At 43.8% G+C, this 22,431-nt stretch overlaps 1 protein-coding gene across 1 annotated transcript in view; it reads right to left on the minus strand.

Annotated features, from left to right (window-relative positions):
* The window catches only part of GRIN2B (glutamate ionotropic receptor NMDA type subunit 2B), a 210,948-nt gene that overhangs the window by 19,886 nt on the left and 168,631 nt on the right, over nucleotides 1-22,431 (minus strand). Inside the window, exons 5-9 of the mRNA XM_064452860.1 lie at nucleotides 12,242-12,450; nucleotides 11,761-11,932; nucleotides 10,936-11,089; nucleotides 9,269-9,394; nucleotides 6,087-6,316 (exon numbers count right to left, since the gene is read on the minus strand). Of these exons, the coding sequence (XP_064308930.1) occupies nucleotides 6,087-6,316; nucleotides 9,269-9,394; nucleotides 10,936-11,089; nucleotides 11,761-11,932; nucleotides 12,242-12,450 (891 nt within the window). The remainder of the gene's footprint in view (nucleotides 1-6,086; nucleotides 6,317-9,268; nucleotides 9,395-10,935; nucleotides 11,090-11,760; nucleotides 11,933-12,241; nucleotides 12,451-22,431) is intronic.

Below are 22,431 nucleotides of genomic sequence, written 5' to 3' on the forward strand. Positions count from 1 at the left end.
GCAGCAGGAATGCAAAAGCTGCAGGCTAAGGACCATGCCACAACCCCATCGCCGACATCCCTCATTCAGCAACTCCCACCAGCCAGCAGAGCCCAACGGGTTGTGTTTCTCCCTTTTCAGCAAGGATGAATTAAGCCTATGGTCTGACTCTGAGTATCCCCTCCCCTTGTATCTTACTTGCTTAAGTTCCCAATTAAACTGCATTTTAACTGGCACTAATCCTGGAGGGTCCCATTACAAGTTTTTACTGCCATTAAATCCCTCCAGATCAACAGAAAAGAGAGAATCCTGAGAGACTGAGTCAAGGCTAAAGCATACCGCAGCCTCCTTGCTGCTCGGCACTACGCAGCAATGAGCTTGAAAAAAGAGGGAGAATGAGAAAGAAAGCAGGACTGAAGCAGGGGGGGAAAAAGCATGCTTGAAAATCCCCTGACTTTAAACATTTATAGCTTTAAAACTACAGAATCACTTTTTAGCACACAGGCACAGAGGTTTGTTCCAAGGATCTCAGAAAGCATAAAAATCATGACAATCCAAAGAGTGCAGAATGACTAAATCTACAATAAATGTACCCATCTACAACTGTAAAAAATTCTCTGAAATCATATTTATGTACACAATAAATTTAAGTCACTAGTTAGAAAGATCTATTACTAACATACGATATGCTGTAGCTATTTTAATAGCTATTTATTAATATGAAGACTTCAGCATAATATGTAATTACACAGAAATATACTGCACTATATAGTATTTGTAAATAGCTCATATTATACTAACTGATGATTTACAAAGAGGTGCAGAAAAATCATCAGATTTTAAGGCATAAGATTTCAGACTATCAGAGCTCTGAGATTTTCTACACTTCACGATGAACCAATGTTTGTTATATTAAGCACTAGTCAGTGCCACTAATGTTATATATAAAGGTCATATTTAAGCAAAAGCCTGAACACAGTTCAACTTATTTACAGGAAGATGTCCCCCCAGAGAAGCACTGTGGAAAGAACTTGAGCTCTACCCCACAATGCAAGGTTTGGGGGTTTGGAGACTTCATCATTTTTGTTTTGGTTTTTTTTTTTTTTGTCAAGTAAAGTGCATCGGACTCTACACATTTTTAAAAAGGTTCTGATTTATCACAAGAAGACAGAGTTGGAAGTGGCTTGGTCTTACTTCTGTCTAACTCATAACTCCACAAAGGTCTCCTGACAATAAAAATCATACTGCTCTTGAAAGGACTGCGTATTTTCTGCTTTGGACACCGCCACATAAAAATTCCTTTGTATTGTGCAGAAATATGTGAAAGTACCCCAAATGTCTGTTGATAGTAAATGTGCAACCCTGTGGAAGATTTGTACTGCCTCCAAGCCATCCGATTAGACAATCTTCCCCTTACAGACCTTACAAGGTACAAGACTGAGCCCCACTTTTTGTCCCCTTGGAATCATACCCGCAGACATACCCGCTCTGTGTTTTTCCTAGAGTTCTTCAGAACAGTTACTTGTTGTACAAAAGCTGCAAGCTCAGAAAAGCATTTAACTTCAATCATGTGAATAATAGCCCATTGACTTTAATGTCAGCACTCATGAGCGCAAAGTTAAGCACATGCTTAAGTGTTCTGCCTATCTGGGATCCTTGTATAATTTAGATTTAATGTGCCGCAGAGTACAATGTGGGAAATAATTCATTTTTCAGTTTCACGGCCAAGCATCTATTATTGCAGAAATACAGCAGATCCTTTTTTCACAGGTCTTCCAGAGAGACTTTTTGCTTTGTATCAACCTGAAATGTTTCATTCACCTCAGAATAATGTGTGTTGTTTTGTCTTCCAATTATCTCCTTCTGTCCCTTTCCTTTGTTACAGAAAAAAATCTTTATTTTCCTTTTTTTTTAAAATGTAGGTCAATTTTATGAGTAGTGCCATTAGAAAATGACAAGTCAAAAATACATGTCAGAAATATCAAACAAAGTATTTTGTATACTGAAATGAGCTACTTTGGCAAATATCAGAATTTCCCTTTGCCTTCTTATGCTCACCTCAGATTTTCTTTCAGTAAAAATATTGGCCAGTTTTCACTCTCAAACTTAATTTTTTTGAAAAAAAGAGAATATCTGTTGAAAAAAATAGCTGACCTATGCATAGAAACAGGACCTTTGTCTCAACATTTCATTTACATCTTAAAAAGCAAATAAGTCAAATACGTGTGAAATTTCAGCAATCTATATTAATTTGCAGGCATGCAGAAATCCATTTCTCTCCCTTTTAAGTCAATTACAAAATTACCGTTTTGATACTTTATTAGCTTCTTTGGCATTTCCAACTAATTTATAGGCATGGATACTATTTTATTATTATTATTATTAACCTACTGCATTCTAAATTATTTTATTTAAACGCCCTGCTGGCTGTCCACATTTGCTTTTATTCTATTACTACTGTATATGAATGGAAATTATGTATAGCTATTAGATTATTTCACACATTAGTTCATTTTATATAATCTTTCCTTTATTTATTGCCTTCGTTAGGCTGAAATACCGCAGGCACTTGTTTCTCTAATGTGTCTGAAGCTCTCCCGTTATTGGAAATTGGGTTATACCTCCTGATTACAGTCAGATGAAATCCAGACCCGGGAGCTGACTGCAGTATTCTGTGACAGGCTGTCTTACCAGCAGGGCTTTCATAGGGGGTCGAGGCCATAGCAGCCCCCCACATGGACCCCAGACAGCTGCAGCCCAGCAGCACATGCAAGGATGCTCTGTCTGGGCTCACTGTCACTGCCGCTGAAGGGCACAGCTCCGGCCAGGATCCTGACCCAGCCAGCATGGCTCTGCCTCTGCCAGGACCACATCCAGCTGGCTCCATTGAACAAGGTGGGCCAGCAGAGGCAGTGGGTGCTGGCTTGGCATCTGTGCAGCAGCACAGCGGTTCAGCACGCCACGAGCACAGAGAGCTGGAAGGGGGATGCTGTCAGCACAGCTCTTTGCCTGAAGGATGCAAGGGACTAGTGCTGCTCCCAGTGAAGAGCAGGTTTATCCTCCCTCAAACTGCCCATGGCTGCACCAGTGTTAAGAGCTGCCGCTTGATGCATGATTTAGCAGCTGCAAGAGTTAACACTGGGGAATTGACACCCACTGTGAGGTGGGTTCCTGGGTGAGTTCTGGCACCAGTTCTGGGGCAGATGAGCACAAAGGGGTGGCACTCAGCAGAGTGAGAATCACCTGGGCCAGAGAGTGGCAGAGGTCACTAAGCTCAGTACAGGGAGCCTCCAGCCACCCTCAGTCCAACGTACTACCCTGGCACAAAGGTATCTGTTCCAGACCAGCTCAGACAGGCCTGCTCAAGCATCGACACAGCAGAGCAGGGACATGACGTTAGTCACTGTCTTGCATGTCGTTAGGAAGTAAATGCTGGGGCATAGCCAAGACGCCGTCCAAGTCCTTAGCTGGGGTGTTTCAGCCCACTTTTCTGGGGAATTGGCAGGTTGGCAGCCAAAGAAACCTCTCAAAGCAGCTCTTCCCAGGGAAGGCTCAAGGAAGAGGGCCCAAGGAGACCCTCAGGGTGGCTGTTGCAGGGTGTAGCCAGCCTGACCTTGACAAGCATTCCCCAGCCAGGCACGGTAACGGATTTTGTGAGTGCATATGGTATTTTGGCTGCTGTACAGTGCCAGTGGGACACATTCCCTAGGTAGTGCCATGCTACAAAGACGTTTGCAAGCAGATCTGGGTCTAGGCAAGCAGAAACAATATCCCTTAAAATAACTAGCCCTTTGCCTGTCGGCTTGGATTACATCCTCCACTGACTCCTTGTGCTGGACACAGCTGCCCTTGCCAGCTGATGTAGCAGGCCAGGAGGTTGATCTACCTCACTTCTGTTGTGGACACCAGATCACACATTGGAGATAAAAGAGACTGGAAGCCACCTGGAATTGGTCAGTGACCACATCCTTTGAAAGTCTGAACCAGCTAATTTAAGGAGGCAGGAAAAGGAAGGAACAGCCCACCTCCATCTCTCCTGCATGTGGCTGTACCCTGCATCCTGGCCAAGCAGTGCATTGCCAGGGGTGAGTGAATTGCAAGCAGTATGCAGGCTTTAGAAGAGGGAAAAGAGGAGATTCAGAAGACTGAATTGCTCCCAAACCCAGGCATCTTGAAGCAGCACGACAGATGCCTGGATGGCTGCTCTCAAATTCTGTAGGGCTCTCTGTACATCTGGAGAGTGGAAATCGATGAGCCCAGTAGATCAAGCTCATGCACTCACACCTTTTGGATGGAGGTATTCCCACCTGTCTTTATTCTCCAGAGACAGCAGTTGGCCTTCAGTTTTTATCAGCCAATTTTCATCTGATTCCAGACGCTCTGGCACATCACAATTTTATCCAAATGTTGCGTTTGCACCAGGAGCTGTGTTTGAGGCATACCACGACAATCTGACTATGCATTGTAGCCTTTCTCTTCCCCAAGAAACAAAGCATATGTGCTTTAGGATAGCAAAAGCAACTGCAGGTATGTTGGCAAAGAAAAGGAGAAGAAAATGACCTCAATCAAATACACACAGACAGCCCTAAAATGAAATTGACTCAAATACACCCAGAGACCTGTATCCAAAGGCTCTGTGAAGCTCCAGGAATTACTGCTTTCAATTGATATTTCATGCACATATCTCTGCAGGTATGAAGACTATCTTGAAAAACATGAGAATGAAAGTGTGTCTCTCTCCATGAGCCTAGGCACAGCCTGAAACAATAGATCACAGGTATGAACTATCCCATTTAGCTCAGACAGTTGAAAACCTAATGATGACAAACTAATGTTAACGCTGATAGGGCTGGCTGGTTTTGAGCGGTGTCTTTCAGTCTGAGGGAGTCCACAGCTTCTAAGGAGTCTCCTCAGCAACCTCCACCTGGCAGAAAAGCATCCTCCCCGCCACCCCCTCCTCAACACAGCACAATGCAAATGTGGAGACAGCATGAAACATATCAAGGTTGAAATAAAAAAAAATAACAGGAGCACTTCTTCATGGATTGTATTATTCTGTGTCATACATAATTTCAGGAAAAAAACAACAAAAGGGAAAAAAAACCTCTTAAAAATTAATCCACCACAGAATTTCCAGCCTGTTGCACAGGACACTGTATACACAGTGGGGCTGGCCACGATTTATTTCTAGACTATCATGGGAAACACGAAAGACAGTAACTATAACCAGTCTGGCAGTAGCAAACCAACACTTGCAGTCCTCTTCTTGCTGCTATCCCCGATAGCAGTGTGTGCGACCTATTGCTGTTTGGTTGCCCTACAATGGCATGACCCCTTAAGCAGCCTCAGTGGTTGAGTAACAAATTCAGAATGGGCAATCAAGCCTCACAACATTCAATTTCTTGTGAGTAACCTCTCCACAAAACAAAAATAAAGCAGTGTGCAATGCTTCAGACCCTCATGAACCAAAGAGTGCTACCCTGCATGCATGAGCAATCCCCTCAAAATCCTCAGTGTGCAGAGCCAGCAAAAGCAAATGCTCTGTGAGGACAAAATGCAGTGCATGTAAACAAGGCAGGGAAACACACTGAACAGGAAATGATTTCTTGTGCTAAGCTTTCACAGGCCTTGAAAAGTGACAGTATAACTTCAAATGCAAGCAATAGTGAATCATCAAAGCTGCACTGATTTACTCGCATGGGCAAAATTTGTCCCCAGAATAAACTAACAGATCATATCTGCTAGCCTAATGGCCAGTGTTTCCTCACAGACAAATTATTTCATCCTGAAAAAACCAAGTTACCGCCATTATACACAGCATCTCCAAAGCTCCATTAATTCATTTCTTGCTGACAGTCAAGGTGTGGTTTGGGATCATGCAAGCAAGCACAGTTCAGCTCTGTTTCTAATTCATTTCTGAAGTGCTTAAAACATGTAAAAATGCACTGAATACCAATGAAGAGCAGTTGTGTTATTTAAACTAGGGACTAAAGCTATGATGTGACTCTGAAAAAAGCTGAACACTTTCCCATTAAAAGCAAAGAAGAGAAGGTAGAGCAGCCTCTTCTCTTGAAAAGGCTGCTTTGGGGATTTGGTGGATCCATTACCTTTTTGTCGCTCAAGCCAGACACCTGGTCCACGTATTCCTCTTGGATCATGAAGGCAGCCAGGTTGGCAGTGTAGCTAGCCAGAAAGATGACAGCGAAGAAGGCCCACACTGAAACCATGATCTTGCTAGTGGTACCCTTGGGATTCTGCACTGGCACAGAGTTGTTGAACACCAGCCCCCACAGCAACCAGATAGCTTTGCCAATGGTGAAAGAGGGACCTCCTGGCTCTAGAGTGATTGAGAAACATGATTTCACAGTCAGCATCTTAGAGTAAGCGGTCTGCATTTCTATTCACATATGCATCTTGACTTCAGAGTTAAGAGCAGCATCTATTCACACATGTGAGATGAACATCCACAGCTGCGCTCCCCAGTGTTCATGACACCATATCCCAGCAAAGTGTAATGCTGAAAAATGATTTTTCTAAAATGTCCTCAGGCTTCCATATTTATTCTGTCTCAAAGATTTCCGCTAAAGCCTTATACAAGGGCTTTTTTTTTGTGTCTGATTGGAGTATCTAAAAGACCAAACATTCCATTTCAGATCAAGTGTTGTCACCAGAAATAGTTTGCTCAGAAAAACTCTATCCTTGTTGCTAACTATTCAACAGTGATGTTGTCCTTGAACTCCCAGCATACACCTGTGCAAAACGTGGCCTTCACTGTACTTGTACAGGTGCAAGGAAGAGCATCATCTGAAATAACAGGGCTCTACAAATACCTCTGCAAGAGGGTTTCATTACCCAGTCTGTTGAAGACACACAAGCCAGAGAAGAACACAGCTCCCTCTTCCCATATTCTGTTACTAAGGGACATAACAGTGACATATACTCTGGTCTATCTCAGGAAAATCAGCAGTTCTGCCTTAGACAGTCCAGAAGCAGATCCAATGTTTTAAAAGCTACTATTTCCCCTTTATTCACTTTTCAGTGTGGAAGATCACTCATATCCCAAAAGCCATGTGTCCTCATGAAGGTCTGAAAACTTGTGAAATGTTGCTGGTCTCCCAGCAGTCTCAGATCCCCAGCATATGGTGGTTCCATTAGCGGGAATCCAAATCAAAATTTGCTCAGCTTAAGCACAAGAGGAGCTGTCAGGGAGACTGCAGATGCAATTACTCCAAGGATCCTGCTTCAGACACCGAGAAGTCCCTCTTAGGATGAGAGCCCTGTGGCACAGTTCAAGGGTCTGTCACTTTCCCAGTGGTGACAACCTGGCTCTGCAACCTTTTGGGTTAGCATCCCATGTTTTATCTCCTCCTTTGGGTAGGCTGACTGGTGCCTAGTGCTGCTGCCTGTCGTTAAGGTTGGCTCCAGCAAAGGAACAAAAGGGAGGAAAGTTTTGACACCTTATGCCCCTGAGCATGGAATAGCATAGATGTTCTTGAAAACACTGTGTTATTCAAATAAAACTGAAAGGTGCAAGGGACTCATTTTGCACCCTGGGAACTGCACACCAAGTTCAAAGCAGAATCACCATCTGGCAAAACCGGAGCCTTTAGATGCCAGGGAGACAAAGTTGTTATAAGAAACATGGTTTGGCAGTCCTTTTCTTTTTACGTGCAGGAGTGGTAGCTTTATATCCCTCTCTATCTAATGAGCCCTAAGACATGCAGGTGTAATGCCTGAAAAACATCAGTGGGAACTGTAAGGTGTAAGGAAATCTTGAGACATTTCCCCCTAAAGCCTTCCCCTCTCCACTGATCATCCCACATGCTTTCACAGTTACTTTGTCAGCCACAAACCGAGCAATGTGAACCTCCAATCCAAACCAGGGACCCGGAATCCTTCTAAGCTCTCCAACTTTAAGTGCCCCAACAACAACCCAACATCATTTAGGGGTTAGATCAGGGCACGCCCACCTGATCCTGGAGAGAAAATCCTGGTGTCTGTAAACAGAAAATGCAGGTGTGGGAGGCAGGGGTATACTGACACAGACTAGTCTGAATGCAGTCAAAGTAATGTTAGCCAGAGCATTCATTAGCAAACAAGCATTGTAGTCTCTGCAGCTGATTTCTACATCCTCAAGTTACATCTGTCAGGGATAATATCTGCCTGATCATGTAGTACTGTTCATGAGTACTCAGAAATATTGATACTTGCAGCTGCAGTTCAGCTAACTTAACTGGACAACTGCACCCCTGTACTAAGAACTGCTTCCACTTCCACATCTGTGTTAATATGTCTCAGGAGACTCACAGGTTGAATAGTATTTACTTGTGTCCAAAGATCCATGTGTTTATGATCAGTTGCCACAAAGGCCCTCCACAGCTCCATGTTGAGAGAGAAGTTCTACACTTCCCCATATACGTGGTTCTGCCTTCATTCTCATTAACATTTTTTTTTTCACTCCTTTCTAATTTGGTGGCCTAAGTTCACTCAGAGCACTAGATTTGGGAGCAACTGAGTGCATTTTCCAATAACTGTCTCTCTTCCACTATTCTGAAAAGACCAAGAAGCCTAGGAGGATTTGAAGGCCTGATTCATCAGGGGGTGAAAATACAGAGCTGACAGAAGGCTCAACTTGCTAATTGTCTTCATGCCAATAAGGCAAAAAAGGCTGTCTGTCCATCCTCTCTTTAACTCATCAGGCTGTCTTCTGAAGATCAGAACCACAGATATCAATCATTCCTGTTGCCCTTGCAAAATAATCCATCACCTACTCCTAAGAAAGTGAGCTTCTCGCTTTCTCAGTTGGCCTTAGCAAGCCAGAGAGCCACGTAGGGGACGCACATGCCCAGGTGAAAAATGTGGAGTCTGGAGGACATAGCACTATGCTGGGGGGCCAGCAGAGCAACTTGCTCTCCAGGGCAACGTGGCACTGAAGGATGAATTGACAGCACTGAGCCCTCTGATTGCCTCAGAGAGCACAGCAGCATAGGCACTGCCAGCACCAGCTACCAGGACCCATTTCCCCTCAATGAGAAATGAGTTGGAGCTGGTGCATTCTTTAGAGATGAAAGGCGATACAGCTCCATCGCCTGAGCCAAGCAAATTATCCATTATACACATCTGCTCTCTTCAGAGCCTTTTTTCCACTTCCATCCCTGCCCTCTTTAGTCTAAATGCACAGCTCAGGGTGGGCTAGATCCGTAGCATGTTCAAGGCAAAGGAAATGCCCCAACAAAGAAGCAGGTACTGGAAGTGAGAGAGGATCATGGCAAGGAGGGACTCCCCTTACCTCTGCCATCAGCAAGGCACCGATTATAGCCCACAGGGCTGAAGTACTCAAAGACGAAGACAGCCACCGCAGAGATGATAAGCAGCATCACAAACATCATCACCCATACGTCAGCACTGAAAGGCTCTGGAGAGAAAGAGAAAACCATGGTGAAAGACCTGATACAACACCTCACCCCTCCCTCACCTCCTTTGCTCTCCAGAGCACCCCAATGAGAGTGTGGGGCAAACTGGGCTAGGGAAAAACAGAAGTTACAACAAAGCCTTTGACCCAGGTTTGGAAAACTTCTTGAATTGGGAGAAGTGTAGTTTCCGTCTCTATAATGTCTGCATTCCTTCTTACTGTTACTTTTGTGACACATGGCTCCATCTGGAACTACAAGCGGCCATTGTTGCATGCATTGATAAAATAAAATGCATTGATAAAAGATTGTTCCCAGGAAGTCCTCCAGCACCATCTGGAGAGAGTGAGGAAAATCAAACAGAACTGGCAGAGTTTCAGATAAGCATCCAACTTTCAAGATGCTATTGAGCCAAAGAGCATCTCCAAATTTCTGAGGTTCAGCCATAATGATAGTAGTTTTTCAGCTATTCCATTCCTGTAGCAATGGGAACACTGGCTCATTCTAGAAATGTTAGTGTTCATATTCCACAAGTGTTTAATCTCTCCTAGGTTTTCTCCTTGTCCAAGCCTGAACAGATAAAGATGGGTCTGAATCAGATCAAAGAAACTTAGAACTTTTCTCTAGACTATAACAAATAATGTTAAATTGCAATTTAAAATTTTGGAGTTAACTTTATCATTTCTTTTACATAGCCCAGCAATATTGGTGGGCTTGGCTAAAGGCAAAAACTCCTGAAGAGTGAGTAGTCATGAAACTCCTACTTAGAGTTGTTTGGAAAAATTTCTTTATTCATATAAAATTGTTTCTGCTTGTAAATGTTCTCAGGATGCTGGCAGAGATTGACAGTAATTATATAACACATATACTGTGTTTGTTGCATCATAAAGCATTTTATAAAGCCCAATAGTAGACTCTAGAAAGGCATGGATGTCTTGGGGAAATGCAGTATCATTTCTGCATGCTCTGATCACCCTCCACCACCAAAGGACAGCAGAAATCACTTTATTGGATGACACTGTCAACACAGAACAGATGGCTCAGCTCTTCTTGAAAAGCTCTATGAGATCTCTAACTTCTACCAGTTGCTCTGTCAAGGGAGGGTCAAGTTAATACCTTCTTTACAAATAATGTCCCTCAAATTGCAACAATTTATTGCTAATTTTTATCACTAACTACTATGGCATACCAGCTATAAGGCTTGAATCAATTTTCTTCTGGCTTACACTCTTTGAACATGCTATTAGTTGAGTCACTGAGAAACCACGAGCTGCAGAGTAGGTGACAACTCTGAGTGAGCCCATTCTTTGCTGGGATTAGGCATACAATTGCTGAGAAATGCCTTGGAACTCCTAGGCAGTGCCTGTTCGAATTTGCCTGGATTTTGCTTGCTTGGGATTTAGAACTAAAGCATCACAGTTTATTTTTATATACCTATCCCTCAGGTACTCCCCAAAAGAGACTTTCAGGCTAAGAATCACAAACAACCTTCACCTAATTTTTTATGAACACTGGGTGAAGTTTTAATTTTAGATTAAAATGATACCTAAGAAGGCAGAAGGTGAGACAGTTCCATTGCTACGTGACACCATGACACTGATTCCCGTCTCAATGAAGGGCACAGAGAAATCCACCACTTCTGAACGCTCCTCATTAATGGTGAGGGATCCCACAGCCATATAGGCCCGTTTGGTGACAACCTAGAGGAAGGAAAGGAAGAGATCACGCACAGACCCAAGGCACCTCTCAAGCACCACAGCCAATCCCCTTCTCAACTTTCTGCCTTCCTACATCATACTTTTACTCCTGTAATCCCATTCCCTGTATTGTTCCTATCATCTCTCCTTTATAATCTTTCATCAGGACACATTCTTCTTTCAGGAAATCTTTAGACATTAATCTTCCCCTCAAAGCTGGTATGTGTATAAAAAATAAATCCACATAGGTCTTAGGATAAACACATCATCCACTAAGAAGATGTCTTATCTCATTTTTCTGTCCTTGCTTTCTCCTCCTTCTAACACTGCAAAGTCTTATTTCATTCTTAATGTACCTTATATATGATCTAAGCATAATCTAGATTGCAGCCTCTCTGGTGCATGGATATTACCGTCCTTCTTTGACTGTGACAGCCAAATTTGTGACACTACAGAGAATAATAATTAATCATCAAGCAGGAAAGGTAGTCATGGTCAGAGTGTCAGAGCAGATTAATTCACCCAGTGCCCAGAAAGGATCCAGGCCAATCATTTCTATAGAGGCACCTCTGTCCCTTCCCCAGAAAGGGATCCAATAATGACGGGAGACCAGACTTCACCTATGCCACCCAGCCCAGGGATAAAGCCCACCATGCCCCCCCTTTGCTACCGACCTCTCCAATCATTCCATTCCATGTCCCATTGATCTTTTTCCCATGCTTGCCATTAGTCACCAAGTAGAGGTCATAGGTGAACTTGACAGACTTTGAGATTTTCTTGAGGATGTCAATGCAGAACCCCTTGCAACATTTCTTCATGTAATCTGGCTCCTCATCAGTTTTGTTCCTGAACCATCACAACAATAATGGGTTAAAAGACTCGGGAAATCTCCCTTAATTCCCTTCTGTTGTCAGTATGCACTCCCCCTCCCAGATGTGGAGAATTTCTCTTGTGCTATCTGTGCTGGAGGGTGAAGGGACACACTACAATGATTTGCCCAAGGGGGCCATGAATGGACACAAGGCAGGCTGAGCAAACAGAGGTGACTTTTCTAAAAATTATTATCAGGGTATGATGGTATTGGCCCAACAGACTGTCTATAATCTGCTAAGAAGGGACAGCCCAATAGGAGGAGAAAAACCTAGGGGTGCATACTCAGTCACTATGCGTTTTTGGCAAGGGACCGTGTTCCTCATGCAGGTGCCACTTAGGGGGTCCACATTCTCCACAATGACAAATGGTGCCTCTTCCAAGGTCACGATACTCAGGTGATCATCCTCACGTTCCTCAGAGTCAGGATACAGCTCAAAGCGGGGCCACACGTAATACTTCATCTGCAACTTTTTTTCCTTCCATTTCCCCACCTGTGGAGACACAAACCACAGAAGATAGACTTCTAGCTGCCCCAACCCTCTACATCAACCACATCTCCCACAGACCTGGGCAGGAGAACCACTCTGGAGTACCCAGGCTCATGGCTCATGTAAGATGAGGACATTTCCGGCTCCGAGTAAGTGGGTTCAAACCATGGTGGAGAGCAAGAAAGATGTTTGAGTTGTCTCATCTCTCTGATGGTCTTACCCTCAGGGACAGTGAGTGGATGACCAGAGAGGTACCATCACCATGGTCAAACAGACATAATGTCTTTCAACTTTCTCAGACAAACAACAGCAACAGAGACTGTCTCTTGAAATGCTGACTTCAGCCTACTAGCCACAATAAAATGGGGTTGTTTCCTGCTAAAAAAAGAGAAGTATATACAAATGCTGAAATAAAATGTCATTGTGAAACAGAAAAATTGAAATAATTCACGTGAAAAAGTCAGAACTTCTTTATTTTTTCAAAATTTTGTCTTCTTTTGTCTTCAGTGCAATTCATCAAATATATAATTCATTTTAACTGAAGTTGATTTTGTCAGCATATAACTCCTTCTTCCAGAAAAAGATTGCCCATTCCTAGTCAGTCAGGACTGAGTTCTTCCAAGAGACCAGCAACTGAAAAGGGAGATGTTCTGCATTTTCAGGAGTGTCTTCACAGGAGAAGAACATAGAGGTACCTGCTAACAGTAGTTCTCACTATACCCTGCTAAAGGCTTACTGAAACACCTGCTCTTGTCCTTTCACATACCCTAGCTGGAAACAAGGAATTGTTCTGTGTTTCTGACACATGAAAAATAAAATCAATGAGCATCTATGATTTTTAATCTTGCTATTTTTCCATAAGGTTATATTGCAATTTTATATCTTTTCATTTTCCATTTCTTAAGCAAACAGAGAACATATCTTCAGTGGCTAGAAAAGAGACCGTTCCTTGCAAAAATTCCAGGAAAAAAAAAACCCTGAACATCTACTACACTTTCAACTATCAAAGTCTCACCTTTGTTTTCAATTTCCCCCATCCCAGTTGATACTAATTAGCACCTTGGCTGGCAGCTGAAGCTGAGAGGGCAAGAAACTAACTGGGCTTTAGAAGGAACTTTCCTGCATGATCCTCAAAGAAAGCCCTCCAGGCCAGGGCTGAGACATGTTGACTTGATGGCAGAGGCAGCGTGGGTGTGTGGGAAGCTTGCATGACTGCTCTTAGCTGTGTACCCGCTTGGTGGGTAAACAGAAAAGCTTCATTCCACTGCAATCCAACACCACCTCCCACCACCCCCAAATTTCAGTCATTTATTTATTTAAATGACAGGACAGGAGGGAGAAGCACTTATTACAGCCTCATTAGGTGTCAGCGGTTATTCTGTGAAACTCAAAGCCCAGCTGGGGTTTGGCATTTGAGAGCAGCTAGAATTCACATAAAACGCTTGTCACCTTGAAAACAAACAAACAAATGCTTCATCTGGACATGAAAGAAAAATCCACTCTGGGGGCTTGTGGAGAGAGAAGAAAGGCAGGAGAAATCACCCAGAAAGAGCAGCCTCCCCATCCATCCCTGCAGCATGAACACAGCACCCCAGTGAGGGCAAAGCAGTAGGTTTTTTAAGAAGGGGGTGAAGTGGCCAGGCAGCTGATCTTACCTTCCCAAGGGTGCTTATGACCAGCAGTTGGCAAAAAATGCCAGGGAGAGCTTGCCCCTAATGTTCCTGCTATCCCTGGAGTCACACTGCTCAGACCAGCAAGCAGGGCACACAACAATTTTTCTTCTTTTCCTCTTCTTTGTTTTTATTTTGTTTTGTGTTCTTTTTTGTTGTTGTTACTGAAGTGGTCAAAGGGGAGTTGTTTTAATTGTTAAATATACTTTGAGCAGCAGATGAAAGCTGGCAGATTGGGATCCCCAGGAACTGGTGGTCCCTTTTGGCCACAAAAGACAGGTAGTGTTGTCTAGGGCAGCATATGGTCTGTAGTCATGCTAATATCTAGGCCTGGATGTGGAGAGTGTATTTCAGAGGGAATAAAGAGCATATACTCACATGCTCACCCAGGGTCTGCTCAGCCCTTGACCTCCTACTCACTGACCAAGCAGGTCAATTTATCATCATCTGAGGTAGATATTTCTGTAGTGCATCTTTAGCCCTCAAATAACTGAGCCCAAATCCCCCAAACCAGTTCAGTGAAGCCACCAGACAGGCAGAATAACTGCACACACGATCCCTCAGTAGGGACCAGTGATTAAGATGCTGCACAGAACAGCCCAGACTTCAGCTCAGTAACATTAACTTATCATAGAAATAAGTGGTTGATGAAAGAGACATCTTGCAGTATCTCAGCAGCACTTAGATATCACAGTAATAGGCATGATATAAACCCCTAAGTGATAAATTAGATCAGATAGGCAAACCCAACCCGTAATTACCCAGAAGTTCTCTGGAACAGAAAGGGGAGTTCATAAGGCTGTGTGCCAGACACGTTTCACAGTGTTGTACTACATGGACAACCTTATGAAATTAGGATAACAATGACAGTCTTGCCACAGCCTCCTGCATGCTGAAGCATCTAACCTGCAAATACAGTTGCACATATCCTTTCCTTATTGTCCCAATAAAATAATTCTAAATTGTCCAAAAAGTAGGGAAAACAGGATGTAAGGGAATGTTCTGACCTAAATTTTCAATTTAACTATGGAGTGTCTCAAAAATACGTGCATATATTACATTTCACTGCTAACCCGAACAATCAGGCATGCCATATACCTGCAGACATGTATAGATACAAATAAGCAAAGAAAAGCTTTGTGAATTAAGAGGAGGCAGACTTCTTTGCATGCTCATGCATGCAAGGGTGAAATGTGTATGGATGTAGTTAAAGAGTGGGCTTAAGCAACATGTGGGCAAGGGTAGTAAGGATAAGAAACACCGTAGGTTCAGAGGATGGAGTCAAAGCAAGACAAAGAAAATACAAATATGCAACGTATGCTAGATAACCTGCCATGAGAGGGAAGGAGCAATTCACTGTGGGGACAGACGTTAGCCACAACAGAATTAAGTGCCACAGATTTGTCCAGGTAATGACGCCTACCCTTAAAGAATATAACCTGCCAAGCCGTGCAGATCAGAGCAAGGCACTTCTGAATTCGCAGGGTATTTGGTATTAACAGCTTGTGAACTGTTATTACTTAGGTTTTGCTCAGTGCTTGCCTCAGCAAAAAGGGGAAAAATAAACCATCCCAGGCATCCTACATATTTGTCACCCTGCAGTTTCAAGACCCACTGGGCGTTCTGCAATCAGAGTCTAGTCATCCAAATTCTCACCAGGAGCCCTGAGGGGTCACAGAATCAGCAAAAGTAAGGTTGATAGTGATCTTTAAAATCCCCTTTCTAATAATATTCTCCAGTCCCTAGGTATGTTCCTGTATGCCAGGGCAGGGCTCCTAAAAGCCAGAATTTCACTTTAAGTTCCCCTTGCTCTCTCTGTACCACATCTGATCTTATCAAGAAAGGAAAGTCAAGAAAGGAAAGTCACTTTGTTTTGGGGATGAATTTGGAGGTGTTGAGGGAGGGGAGGAGCTAACTTTTACCTTAAATATAAGATCCTACTCGGGATAAAAAGCTGTTGGAAATAGAAGTCCAATACATTTGCAAAGAAAGAAAGGGAGAGTTATCGTAGAGCAAAAAGTTGATTATATGCTATAGGTTTGCCTAAGTATATAAGCTATCCCATGCAGACAAAGGATAAGATTGCCTGTGCAAGGGGAAAATAAGTGAGAGCCTTCTGAAAGCCTTCCAGCAGGCTGGCAAATTGCCTCAACCACAGTGTAATGCAGCCAGAATAAAAGTGTTCTGCAGTATGTTAATGCACATCTTTAATGAAAGGTGTATCATATTAGTTCCCTGAAACTAATTCTTAACAGAGGCTCTTCTGTCCTCCCAAGGGAAACTAAGGCTTGTAACAGCCATTTGTGGCAGATGTTTGTCTAACCTGTCCTTACACTGACAGAGAGGCCATGGTCTCCGTGGGCAATCTATTCCAGTACTTAACTATCCTTCCCATTAAAAGGTTGTGGTTTTTTTTTCCTGGTGTCTAACCTAAATATTCTTGCTGCAATTTATACCAGAAGAGTATATTTCCTTATTCTTCTACATGTGCTTTTTTTCAGTGTTATCAGGTCAGTAAGATATTTATAACGCAGAGGAGCTGGTAGTCTCATTCAGCGGATATCTTATCCCATTGGCAATAACAACTCCCTGTTCAAATGACCAGCACCCAGTCTCACCATTTAAAAAACCCTTATCCAGATGGGTAGTACGGACAAGTACAAGTTACTCCCATGAACTCCCAAAACTGTCTGTTCTACCCCGGGCAGAAGCCCATCTCTGAGCTCCTCCTTGTATGCCGAGGCAGGACTTCAAAACACAAAAGCATCTGGAGAAATCTCTAACTAATGTCAACAGATGGAAAACCAAAAACTCCTAGAAATTTGCCTTTCAAGGACTAGGCAGCACAATACAATTCTGGATAAAACCAGAAATGTTCAGATACATTTCTTAAGCAAGATGCTCAGAGGCACTGCATTTGTATTTGGGGTGAAGGTTCAGGGGAAAGCCTGAGCCTTCAGACATTTGTATTTCAACAGGCTGCAGGAGAACTATGCCTGAGCAAAGTCTTTTGATAGTTTTTATTTCATTCAGGCTCCCATTTGCACCGTGTCTTGCACCACTCTCCTTTCCTTTAAAATCTCTCACTTCCTGCCACTCCTGGTATAGAAAAAATACAAAACAAATGAAAGGGATTTGGTTTCATTTACAGAATAAAAGAAAAACCTTTCCAAACTCACTTAGGATTTGAACTACTTTCTGCATTTCCCCAAAAGTTCAATGCTCAATGTTCCCTCCGTTATTATGGTTTTGGTTTGTTTGGTTGGTTTTTTTTCCAGGTGCTGAGGGGCTTATTCATTCCAGTGGGGATGCACTAAGGCAACAACACAGAGCATGGATTAGAAGGCAGAAAGCATGGATTAGAAGGCAAAAATTCCCTATTCCACCAAGGACCTCTGGAAACTGATCTGGACCCTTGTGCCTCCACTGCACATCATATAAAATGGAGATAATGGTATGTTTTCAACTCTGGGGTACACTGGGTACATAAATACAGAAAAGGTCATGAGGCTCGCAAATAGTATGCAAATGAGGAGGCGCGCACATACACACGTGTCTAGAGCTACATAAGGGAACACATACAGGATGTGTCTGTAAATGGTGTGAACGTGAAAACTTCCTGCCTTTTACCTTTGCTACAGATAATTAACTGGGAAAGTTTTATGTAACTCTTACACCTGATTTTAAGACATGGAAAAGGGAAGATCAAATATAGAAAAGGCAAAGGTAGGATGTTGGGCAGCAGGCAGAAAAGATTAGTGCTATAAGTAATATAGGTGACGGAAAAGCATACCTAATCCCTCTGGGAAGCTGGGAGAGTCTAGGGAGAAATAAGGGTCTTGTCAGTACATTTCATACAGATCCTGAATGAGGACATGGGAAAACCAGAACAAGTGGGCAGGACCTGAAAAGGGCTACTGTAGGAATAATAGAAACACCATAGAAATAGCAATTATAACTGGGACACTGCCAATGGAATTATGCACTGCTCAGGATACTTAAAAGTAAGGGTAAACCTGGGGGGTGCTATTGTAATTGTAACCTTAATGCTGCAGTAGACTGTGAAGAAATAAATCTTGCATAAATAAAGTGGAATCATTCCCCATTGAGATAGTTTTTAGAAGGCTGGTGCAAGGTATTCAACCAGAACTGAACTACAGCAATCTACTGTAGTTTCACAGGCTTGGCTTCCAGTCTGGATAGAGATGTCATTACTGTTATTAAAGAGAAATTATATCAGGAACTATGGGAGACTTTAGCTTCATAGAGATAAGGTGGAGAAAAAAATGCAAATTTTAACAGCAGCATCCTGATGTCTTTTTTTCTGGATCTGATAGTTGACACACTCCTTCACCCCAAAATTACTCAACAGGCAATAGGTCATGCTGGTTTACACTCAGTTTGGGCAAAGCAGTGAGGAACCTTACAGAAAAGCTAGTTATCAGCAATAACCTTGGATTGAGCGATTAGGGGAACAGAGAGTCTGCCTTAAAGGAGGAGATTAAAAAGCTTGTTTAACCTAGATAAATGAAAGCCAAGAGGGGATATGACTGCTCTGTATAAATAAAGGGGGGACAGATACACAAGGGAGGAAGAAAAGGGCATTTTAAGCAGAAAAAAAGCGTTGGTACAAGAACAACTGGCTGTGAGGAAATTTTCCTTGAAAATAGGATGGATTTTAACCATCAGAGGAGGGAAGTTCTGGAACAGCTACCTAAAAGGAGCTGCGAAAACAGCTAAAATGGGGTCAAGAAGAAGCACAACTGGTTTATATAGGGTTATATGATGTTGCTGCCTAGAGCAGCATGGATGGGACCACATAAGCCTTCTCAATTCAGGGGCCTTAAATAAGCAGAGACAGGAGGAATTGCTCTGTGGAAAACCTTTTCTCCTCAACTTTCCAGTCTACAGATGTCAAAACTCAGTCTTAACCATTATATCCCTGTCCCCCAACTAACCCACACGAACACAAAGACTCATTACTGATATCTCCACCTGCTATGCTCATACTTCCCTCACTCAGCAGCAAAACCTTCTCTAGTGTCCTAAGGACAGAACATTCCTCTTAGCCTTCACCCAAGCTGGTAAAGTCGTGGCTCTCACACTTACAATGCTGACATCACAGCCATTACCAAATGTATAATTCCTGTGATGCTACAGGTCTGTATCCTCACATAGGCTGGTCTACAGCAGGTGGATAAGAGATGCCACAGAGAGCAAAAATCTCTTGTTTACAGGCACTTAAGGTGATTAATTAGCCACATCAGCCAAAGCAGACAAGAAATGGTTGTGAATGCTCCACATGCAAAATTAATTAACGCAGAAACAACACTCCTTCCTGAACCTCAAGTTCACCTTCCACAACCACCTGGGGAAGGCTACTTTCTTCACTGCACCTGCAGAAGCAGGAATTGCTTCTAATAGCTTTTCAATTAAACATGTAGGCTGCAGGAGATGGTGGAATTTTCTTCCCTCTATATTTATACAGCACCTAGCATATGCTAGAGAGAGGCTTGGCTTAGAATACAGACACGGTGAAGTACTTGCTCTTGCTTTACAACTCATTCTGGGAATAAAAGCTCTTTGCAGAAACACAGTCCTGCAGCTCGCTGAGGTCTGGTATTTACACAGCTCTTGCCATTTTTGCTAAAACATTTCTTTTCTGGTGCATTTATATGCTTTTTGCAGTTGCTGAGGTCCTGTCCCCTTCCATGATTAGCCTGAGAAGGTTAATGAGAGATACTTTGAGCACTTTTGACTTCTGCAAAGTCAGTAAACTATGGAGTTCCACTGGTGTCACTGAGCGGCCAGGGCTGTGAGAATGCCAAAGTGTTTGCCGTGGTAAATCATTCCTCCAAACCAGAAGGTACCAGGAGAGAAGCACTACAGGCACAAAACCAGCCAGGATCACCTGATAGCTCCATCTGGGAGATGGTGTTGCTTTTGGTGGTGGTGCTAACTTGGTAGCCCAGGAAATGGTTCATCCAGGCAAGGCTGGCTCATGCAGGAGCAGCAAGATTTCCAGGGGGACATATTTGTTGCAAGTCCTCAGTGCTACCTGATGTACACATAACCATGATTTATGGAAATGCAGACTGCAATCAACACAGGCATAATTAGGGGACATCAGGGGAGAGACTAGAGGAAGCTGTTCATAGTAGCGTGGACTGTGATCTGAGTAGGCTGGAGGATGTAACTCGGCAAAGCCATAGCTTCTGGGGGGGTCAAATCAGGTATTAGGATTTTGGAATAATTAGAAAAATTTTATATCTTAACAAATGCTGTAGACTGACTGTACTATTCAGCATAACCCACCTCCTGCTAACAGGCAGTGATAGCACCTGACTCAGACTCCTACTTCAATAATGTTGCATCCTTAGAGCCATCGTGCCCTTCTGAAATGACTCTGTGAGGAGAGGGGAGCTTAATACAATGTTCTAAACTCCAGCAACAGCAGTCCATTCTGATTCTAGTCTGAGAAATAAAATCTAAAGCCAGGGAGCTTATACTGCTTCTACCCTTGCTCATCTAAGGTGATAGGAGGTTTCACCTTGAGCATCACTACTGCTCCCTGCTAGAGAACCATGGGGCAGTGGAAAATGTAGCAGGGATATCGGTAAGACTGCATGGGTTTTTTTGTCACAGGCGGCTCAGAAGTCACAGAGATTTAAAGAAAAAAATGTGTTTTCATGTGCATGTGTAGGCATCTAAATGCTTTATGAAAGCATTTCACAGTCTCTACGAATGCATCCGCATTGTGCAGGTGTATGTCTGCATCCAGTACGTGTATAAAGGCATGTAATGCCCTATCTAATGATTTTTCCCCTTGGCTTTCCCTGGGCTTGGGTTTGCATTTTGCTGAGCTATCATTTCTTTCACTCAGACGTTTTTTTCCCCTAAAACGTGTTACACAGAGGGAGGGATGGGTTTGCCAATTCACACTGCAGTCTGGGAGAAGGTTTAGAGCTTCGGCTGGTAAGTGGGCCCTGTACAGCAGTGTACAAAACCCTGACATGTGTCCCCTGTGCAGTGTCACCTACACTTTACACAGAGCGAATGTCTCTCCCAGCATCTCTTGGGACCTGAGGCTGAATGAATGTTTAAAAATGCAGATCCAGAGGAAGGCCGAAAACATCTCCTTGTGCTGAGGAAAGATAAATGTTGAAGCGGGCCCTGGCAGAGGGGTAGAAGAAGAGACAACATGAAGAGAGAGGGGGGTGGGTTGCCTAAATCTCACTTTTTTCTGACCTGTGCAAGCAAGACCGAAAGCACCACTTTGAAAAGCATCTCCGAGAATATCAGAGAGATCCTTTAACTTTCACCAGGGGTGTCGCAGTGGGTCAAACACCTCCTCATCCTGAAAACACCAGCCAGAGCCCCTGCCCTCCTCACGGCAGCCCTGCATTCCCTCAGTGCAGAGATGCACACCCACCGAGAGAGACACGGGCAGGCATGGCCACATGCATGCCCCTCCACAGAGAGACACAGCATGCTCAGCTTTTCTCTCACTGGAGAAAAGGGGAGGAACACGCCTCCTCTAGAGGAATTGCTGCACATGTTGAGAGAATGATTTCAGGGAAGGCAATTACAGAGCTGCACGCCCCTGTTCCTTTCCTCTCCCACCACTGAGAGCTCTGGGCCAGTGACTCCCAGTGCTGTCCCTGCCACACACCCCTTGTCTGGAACCTGGCCCTGGATTCACACTGGCATAGCCACAGCCAGCCCCACTGCCTCCACACATTCAGGGTGCATGTCTGCATGCCCGCCTAGCCTGGCACAAGGCGGGTGCCTCATGCACTGCACCAGTGCCATCCCAGGGAGTAGCCAACAGAGCCACTGCGCCAGGTTGTCACTGGATCTCCAAACAGACTAGAAGCACCAGCTCTTCTCTGCACCCTGGTTCTCTGACAGGTCTCTTCACTCGGCTTTGCAAAGGGGTCAGTTGGGAAGCAAAGCTGTGGGATAGGGTCAACCAGGGACACCCTTGCTGCTTTCCCCCTGCCCTGTGTGTGGTTGAGGGGGCTGCTCTGGCATCTTTGCACCTTTTCTTATCCACAGTCTCCCTTGTCTGTCTCTATGGAGAAGGCATGGAGATAACCTCATGCCCTGACTCAGTTTCTCCCTCCCTCCTTCTTTCTTTTATTCACTCAGGTTCTCCCCAATAAATATAGGGGACAGGGGATAGGGGTGGGGGAAGCAAAGGCACCCACCTCACCTATGTGAGCAGAAAGGAACAGTGGTCCCTTCATGCCCCTGCTCATCAGCACCCCACCTCCTGCCTACCCACAGGCCTGACCCCGCCACTGGTGTGCAC

Source organism: Phalacrocorax carbo, chromosome 1 (genome assembly GCF_963921805.1).
Source record: "Phalacrocorax carbo chromosome 1, bPhaCar2.1, whole genome shotgun sequence".
Taxonomy (NCBI): domain Eukaryota; kingdom Metazoa; phylum Chordata; class Aves; order Suliformes; family Phalacrocoracidae; genus Phalacrocorax; species Phalacrocorax carbo.